The 8,450-nt window shown below is 42.3% G+C and overlaps 1 protein-coding gene across 2 annotated transcripts in view; it reads left to right on the top strand.

Annotated features, from left to right (window-relative positions):
* The window catches only part of mta1 (metastasis associated 1), a 45,043-nt gene that overhangs the window by 21,541 nt on the left and 15,052 nt on the right, over positions 1-8,450 (top strand). For both annotated transcript variants that reach the window (XM_029460676.1, XM_029460675.1), the window contains exons 4-7: positions 4,093-4,219; positions 6,431-6,494; positions 6,905-7,022; positions 8,155-8,257. In XM_029460676.1, the coding sequence (XP_029316536.1) occupies positions 4,093-4,219; positions 6,431-6,494; positions 6,905-7,022; positions 8,155-8,257 (412 nt within the window). The remainder of the gene's footprint in view (positions 1-4,092; positions 4,220-6,430; positions 6,495-6,904; positions 7,023-8,154; positions 8,258-8,450) is intronic.

Raw genomic sequence — 8,450 nt, 5'->3', positions numbered from 1 at the left:
ACGTACAATATTAAATGATTCGCCTCCAAAAGAACATTTCCTCTTTTTTTTTTTTGTTGAGCCCAAAACAAATTCTCCCAGAAAAAACATCACAGCAACGTGTGCATTCCCTCCGTGTTCCAATCGGGTATAAATATCCCATCATGTCTGCGTTTGTCTTATTTCAAGCAAGAGTGCTTCCTCTTATAGGGTATGCTAATTAAAAGGTGCATGTATATTTTCTGGGCTTGCTCTGACTCTTCCACAGGTGACTGGGTTTCCTGTAGTGTTGCATAGTGGAGGCACCCTGCATTGCCAAAAAAAAGAAGGAAAGATTAGCACCTTTTTTATTACATTTTTCGGAAATCTAATATAAAGTCTTATTAAGATTCAGGTTTAACGAGCAGAGGTGCTACTTCAAACCGCAAATACCACATGTGTGTGCATGTATGTGTGTGTGTGTGTGTATAGGGGGATATGAAGCGCAACGTCCCCCCCCAGTTCGTGTTCCTGTCAAATCTATACTATTGGCTGTCCAACAAAGTGCACTCAACTAACTTAACATAATGATAAGAAAACTAGTCTTAAATAATGAGTGAATGATGCATCACATTGTACATTCGCTCTACAGTAATTAATCAAAGCGGCACGTCTAAATGATGGGCGAGGGGGGGGGGGGGGGAGTTTTTCCACGTTGGGAAAAGTGGAGACAAACAACCCAATCTGTCGCAGTCAGGCGGGCAGCGCTCGCCACCTTTGCTTTACCAATTTCTCCTAGATTAAAAGTGTTTACTCTGCAGTTGTACATGTTTCCTTGTTGCCATCAGGCCATCAGTTTTGCTCGGGAGCTTGTGTGTAGCTCTATTTAAACCCCCCCCCCCCCCCCAAAAAAAAAACAAACGAGCCTCTGCCGGTTTGCCGTTATTCTTCTTCTAACACACTTCCTGCATAACTTAACTCGAGTTGCTGTCATTCATTTTTCTTGAAGTTCGTTTTCTTTCTTTTAAATGTTTCAACTGATCTGCTGTCAAAAAAAGTGCGAAATAAAAAAGATGTGTATATTTTTGGGAAGAGGAGTCGTGTGTACGGCTCATGCCTACTTCCCCCGTCTGAGTAAAAGCTAGTTTGGCCGATAATTAATTCACTCCTTTTGCAATGTGATTCAGTTTAGCTGTGTTATAGATTTCCATGCTTAATGTAGGGGAAACACAGGCCGGGCCGGATAACTACTGGAACATGAACCTTAAAATGTAAAGTAAATGTAAAGCGTGCACATGCACACCATGTAGTAATTATAAACCCGCGTGCTTTGGTCATGTCGCGAACATAAGACGACCTCGAACACACGGTTCACGTTCGTCTCCCCGCTTCTCTTTCCTATTCCCTTTTTTAAAGTTGCTTATTTTATTAATAACTTCAGTGCATATTTAGTTATTTTGTGTGTGTGTTTGTGTTTCCTGGGCACTGATGGTGTGTCTTCTGGGTGCTGAGTGCTGGGCTGAGTGAGGGAGTGAAGGAGTACTTATTGATTTTGGCCACACATCTCTTCTCCTGAAAATCCCTTGATTGCTTTTGTTCTGCTCCCCGTCTCGCTCTTTCTGTCTCGCTTGCTCTAATGAAACTCCAAATGAATTGGAGCACGTACTGAATGCTCTTCTTTCTCTCTGTTGCACTCTCTCTACCGTTTTCTCTCTCTCTCTCTCTCTCTACCGTTTTCTCTCTCTCTCTCTCTACCGTTTTCTCTCTCTCTCTCTCTCTCTCTACCGTTTTCTCTCTCTCTCTCTCTCTCTACCGTTTTCTCTCTCTCTCTCTCTCTCTCTACCGTTTTCTCTCTCTCTCTCTACTGTTTTCTCTCTCTCTCTCTCTCTACCGTTTTCTCGCTCTCTCTCTCTTTACCGTTTTCTCTCTCTCTACCGTTTTCTCTCTCTCTCTCTACCGTTTTCTCTCTCTCCCTACCATTTTCTCTCTCTCTCTGTTTTCTCTCTCTACCGTTTTCTCTCTCTCTCTCTACCATTTTCTCTCTCTCTCTACCGTTTTCTCTCTCTCTACCGTTTTCTCTCTCTCCGTTTTCTCTCTCTCGCTCTCTCTCTCTCTCTCTCTCCGTTTTCTCTCTCTCTCTCTCTACCGTTTTCTCTCTCTCTCTACCGCTTTCTCTCTCTTTCTCTCTCTCTCTCTCTACCGTTTTCTCTCTCTCTCTCTACCGTTTTTTCTCTCTCTCTCTCTACCGCTTTTCTCTCTCTCTCTCTCTACCGCTTTCTCTCTCTCTTTCTCTCTCTCTCTCTCTCTCTACCGTTTTCTCTCCCTCTCTCTACCGCTTTCTCTCTCTCTCGTACTCCCTGCTGATTTCTCTATTGCTCCCCATCCTCCTCTCCCTCTCTCTTCCCTGCTGTCTTTATGTCCCTCTGTCTTCATCTCTTTCGTCACACTCTCCTCCATTTGTCTCCGTTCATCTATTTTCCCTTCTCTTATCTCCTCTTTCCTCTTCTCCCGCCATCATTTCCTCCATTCCCTTCGTCCACATATGAGGAAGCAAATGAGCAGAAGCGACGTTGCTTACCAGCAGCAGCTAAATCTATTCTTATAGGATGACTCAGACACATGGCCTACTCAAATGGGCTGATAGCCCTTCAACTGCCGCTCTGTCCATCCATTCTTGGACCGATTAACGAGGACAGTTTTCCCCCCCCCCCATCGATTCTTTTTAATCCGATCTACCAGGATACTCAAGGTTACACCTGCTATAAAAGAAAAGTCTTGGAGAATCCAGGTTGTGAAGTGGAGGACCACCCTGTGAAAACATGTCTTCTGTAGCTTCAAGTCTGAGAAACCCCCCCCCTGATGATGTCATCATTATAGCACGAGGGTGTCTGACACACACACACCTTTGACAGGTCGTGATGGTAAACACTGGATCCAGCGTGTACTACTCCCATGTACTTCGAGATGCACTCCTTTTTATTGGTTACTGTTAGGAAGTTAAAGAGATCATAATTCCCTCTTAATATCTCGTTTATATCGCTGTGAGAACGTCTCCTTCAAACAACTGTATTTATTCAAGTTTCTCGCCAACATTATATCCCATGATCTCTCCAAATCTGGGGAAATAAAACGAAGTATCTGCAGACATTTAACAGTTTGTTTGTTTTTGGGAGGGGTATAATTTAATTTTAATTGACAATGGACTTTTCAAGGACTTACTGTTTAAAACTTAATTTGGTTTCCATAAAGAGATGAAGACAGACAGTGTACAGACCTTTCCAGTCGCCCACTGTCACAGCTGCAGCCAGGATTACAGAACAGCTGAATTTACAAAAATCCATGGAGCCCGATTATTTTTGAAGAGACTTTAAATTGCTGCTTATTTGGGTAAATTTCCATTTTTATTTAATTTACCCCCAAAGTAGTTCACATTATTAAATGTATTTTAATGTATGCTCCACCAGGTTTAAATTCTGCTGGGAAAATGTGTTAAAATGTTGCTTTTATTTATTAGTTTTTTTTTTTCTTCTTCAAATTTCTACAAAGAACTCCGCTATGTTTGACTTAAAATGATAAAAAAATAACAAAATACTTACCTTTTCTCAATGGAAGCTACATAAGCACCTGCTGTGTCTTTTATGCTGTTCTAAATGGATAGCAAGAGAAGAGTAGACACTACATTTTCTTTTTCAAAACTCCCATTCAGATTCCTTTTTAGTTTCCAAGCGTGAAATACAAAAGATTACCCAAATAACAGTATAATGAAAACACAGTTGGAGGGCATTAACATGATGGAGAATCCTGAGCGGTGTGCCATCACTTCTGTAATACGGGTTAGAAATGCAGATAATGATTTTTTATCGCAGGTCACATGTAGACATAATCAGTGAGGATTATTATGTAAAATATCTATATGCATACACGAGTCTCCTCCTCCCCGAGGACTTTATTGTTCCGGCTCATCAGTTGTGCATCCTTGTGCTTTATATGTTCTTGTTGCTGCAGCCGATACATTTTCACCCCCCCCCCCCCCCCCCCGCCCCCCCCCTCCTCTTCCCTGTCCTCCCTGTGGATGCCATTGTTCCACCTCATCCAATGGGTATATGTTTGACCTTTGCCCCTTTCTCCACCCAGGGGAGCTGGAGGAGGAGATGGAGAATCCAGAGATGGCGGACCTCCCCGAGAAACACAAACACCAGCTCAGACACAGAGAGCTCTTCCTGTCCCGCCAACTGGAGTCTTTACCTGCCACACACATCAGGTACACTGCTTCCACTGCACTAAATGATCTGTTTTAGTTTCAGTTTTTCTTCCCCCCCCCCCCCCCCCCCCCCCACCCCCCCCCAAGCGTTTTGGATTCACACAAAGCGCTGTTTTGATGGCACATACCTACCCCAAGCTGTGACTAAAGCTATTCCTTTGGGCAACCATTGAGTCCAAAAATCCCAATTTTTCAAAACAAGAAAAGAACTTCCCGCGGAATTGATTGTCAATAAATTCAAAACGAGTCGAGATGAATCGGATGACTGCAAAGAAGTGTAATTATCTTGCTCCAATTTCCACATTTCACTTGTTTTGAAGAAGAAAATAATTGCAAACAACTGGTGTCTCTCCAGTTTCAGGCGTTCAAGCTCGCGTTGTTTTGATAAATAAATCAGTCAAAAATAATTGTTGTTTGTTTGTCTACTTAAAAACACAGATATATTGAAATGTCTTGATTTGTCCAACCAAAAACCCCAAATAATAAAATCTACAACGTGTGATCAAGAATGTATTTGATCGAGACATTTATTCGACGATCAACATGGCGATCGACCGATAGCATCTCTATTAAGATGTGCGTTCAAGAGAAGAATACTTTATGGATTTCATGTCTGATCAGACTGTTTTGAACAGTTTGACCCACTTCTTCTGTTTTCATGCTGTTTTTTTTACCTTCCATTGTGTTTTTTTAGGACATTAATACGTAAAACAAATTTGGATTCTGTGCGTGTGGCTTCAGGTCGCTGACTCACTTGGAGGATGACGATGATGTGATTATTTATTGATCCCTTCACTCACATTATCTGCTACACATAAGGTCATATAACATAACGGCTGGAGAAATAGTTGGGAGCTGTTTTTGAGTCGGCGTTCAACAAACTCCGACTTAAAATGATCCACTCACATGCACGTTGAGCACTGAATGTCAACAGAGAGCCGTTTCTACATATAGAACTGCCTTTGCTCATCAGTACGCTGCTCCAGGCAAACCCACCTAATCATTACCACCTTATTACTTGACATTTCAGAAGAATGGCAGGAAGAGCAAACTGACATCTGCTTGAATAAAAATAACTCTGATGAGCTGGTTTTTTTTTTGTTGTTTAGCGAGGATTCAAAAGCTTGATTAAGTTTTCTAACTCGACACCTTTTGCACTTGCTGCAGCGGCGAGGTTACACGAGGTGTTTGAGTTTATCACCCTGCAGAATCGTGTTTGCCTCGGGGCTAGAGCGGTACGGCTTCTTGGCTGGTAAATAATTTGGATTCAGACGGTAGTGTCAACACACTCAAATTAACAGGCTGTGCCAGCTGAAACCAAACCCAGGGATGTTGCTCGGTACGCTTTAAAATGCAAAAGTGACTCTGTGAAGTCACTGCGGAGTGTGCGGCTCAAATCATAGAGCGCATCTATCTTGAGCAGACGAGATCTCGTCTTTATGTTCTCAATCATCCCGGCAGAGACTAAATGCCCTTGCTGCAATAAGGCCAATCCTCGTTGCACAGATTTAATTTCAACAATGAAGGTCACAATCTTGGTTAAATACACTCGCGTGTCTACTGATGTGTTACCATCTAGGAGACGCACTGTGTTGACTCTATATGTTTTTATATCTGCGTTTTCTTTCAGTCGGTGTATACATCTAGCACGAGACGAGTTCCTGTTTTTAGTTTCATTGAGTGAAAAGATTATATTTTTATGAATTAAATCACACTTTCAAATGTTCTTTTTTTTAGATTTAGGAAGAAATAGATAATTATATTTATTACAAAAGGTTGATTTTGTATATAAATGAAGTTATTCTTAAAAAATAAATCGATTTTAATAAAATGGAAACACAAATTTAACAATTTGTTAAATTCTTTCCTTTTTTAAATGTATTTGTTTGTTTTCCAGTGCAATACATCAAACACAGTGACATGACCACCTGTGGGTCCCGGGACCTCACTACATGTAAAACCTATCAACAGCACTATAACTCTAAATCATTGTTGCCGTTCTTGTGATGCTTCCTACAGCAAAGCTTAAATCACGGCAGCACTTACGCAGCGTGTTATCCCCTGGACCTTTATGTCATGTCTGTTGTTCTGTGTATTACATGTTAACAAATCACTTTTTCTTCCCTCCTACATGTCTTCCCCCTCCTTTTGCTCCCCCCCCCCCCCCCCCCTTTCCTCCCTTCCTTTCCTTACATCCTTCCTGGACTCCAGGGGGAAGTGCTGTGTGACTTTGCTGAACGAGACAGAAGCCCTGAAGTCGTACCTGGACAGAGAGGTACGCCGCCATCATGTTATGTAATATGACGGGTTCTTCTAAACTGTGATTAGGTGCGTTAGTTTTCAGGATTATCCAAGAGACAGTGTCTGTGAGACTTATGAGTTAAGAGATTCTTGTTTCCAGATGAATTATTCAACGTGTTGACCCAGAATGTTCTTTTCACATACAGTAATGAGGAGACTAGAGACTAGCAGAGGGGAAGATTCACACACACACACACACACACACACACACACACACACACACACACACACACACACACACACACACACACACACACACACACACACACACACACACACACACAGAGAAAGATACACTTCTCTTTTCCACCTCTCCGTTTGCCCGTCTCGCTTCCTGTTTCTTTCATGCCATCCTCACACCTTCCTGCCATCTGTATTTCCCAGGATGCCTTCTTCTACTCGCTGGTGTATGACCCTCAGCAAAAGACTCTGCTGGCTGATAAGGGGGAGATCCGCGTTGGGAACAAGTACCAGGCCGACATCACCGACCTGCTGAAAGAAGGTGCGCCATACTTTTAATTGACAGTTTTCTCCAGAAGCTTATTCACGGAGTAACACATTAACGTAGAAAGATATTGTAAGCACACGCACATTAATACCTGGAACTTAACACATGACAGTTGTTTAGTTTCTGGCCAAACCGTGAAGATGCTTCAGACACCTGTCCACCTCCATAATCTCATCCCGCAGGTAATTATCGCAGCTTGCCGTTTAAAATAGAGGAAATGGTGATTATGAAACGATTAATACAGCGAGTTTTTGCTAACAAGTGTCATAAATGTCGATACTGTCTGTCTTCATCAAACTGTCTGTTCTTCTGCTGATGAAGACGTGAGTCCTTCAGATGCTCGGAGACAGCTCACCATTTGTTTCCCAGCGCCGTAGTTTCTAGTTTCCATGGTCACAAGTTGGAAAACAAGTTGGAAAACGTTGAACCATCATAAGCGGCATTCTATGCAGCGCCAGATATCCGTGCGCATTCACAAGCCGCTGCCGCCGACCTTGGTTTACATTGAAAGCCCTGCAGGCGGGTCCCTCGCTGTCTGAAAGCATCTTAAAGCTGCAGCTAATCCTTTTATTTTTAACTCTTCTAATGTCACTTTAGACGGTTTACCTGACGCATAATTTTCTTTACTATATATATTTACTATATAAGAAAAGTCCCAAATGACTTTAATTCTACCACGTGTGAAAGATGTTTCCCAGGTATTTGTGTGTGCAGATATTCAGCACTTTTAAATGTGACTATTTTCCTGCCAGATTTAGGTTTCAGTGTTTTGCCAGAATTGTATTCTTAGCAGGTGGGAAAACCTCTGAAATTGCAAATGGCCACCTTGGGGACCCGACGCTCTCTAATTAAACCCATGTTAATGAAATTCTGTTACATGGGTTAGAAGCTCAGGCAGGTTGGCTGGTTTGTTGCATGTTGGCAGATCGACAGAACCCACCTATTCATCGGTGGGATTCATTAAAGCTTTGCACAAGTTAAGTCTTTTAAAAAAAAAAAAGGTAGGGAACAAAATCTAATTTGATGGAGTTGACCAAACTCTTGTTGTACATGTGTGGTCAAATAAGGAAGCAGCGTGACCTCGAGCAGCGTGGGAGAATTAATGTCTGTGTCTGTGGGTCTGTAGGCGAGGACGACGGCAGAGACTTGGAGAAACTAGAGGAGAAGATCTGGGACTCCAACAGCCTGCTGACGGAGAAACAGATCGACCAGTTCTTAGTAGTAGCTCGGTAAGTCAACGCAGAGGTGCAAAAGCATACAAATAATAAGTAAAATATCCATACATGATGCCTTCGTGCATTACACTCGTTTGATCGACAGCTGCAAATGATCATTTTGTGTCAGGAGGCGGGATGTCTGTGGATTTGAATGGATAGACATTTAAAAAGTGACTTTTATTAGATGTATATTCATACTGGTAGC

The sequence above is a fragment of the Cottoperca gobio genome, chromosome 22 (assembly GCF_900634415.1).
Source record: "Cottoperca gobio chromosome 22, fCotGob3.1, whole genome shotgun sequence".
NCBI classification, from domain to species: Eukaryota; Metazoa; Chordata; class Actinopteri; order Perciformes; family Bovichtidae; genus Cottoperca; species Cottoperca gobio.
The sequence above is the reverse complement of the archived record's forward strand: the minus strand, read 5'-3'. Positions and strand labels throughout refer to the sequence as shown.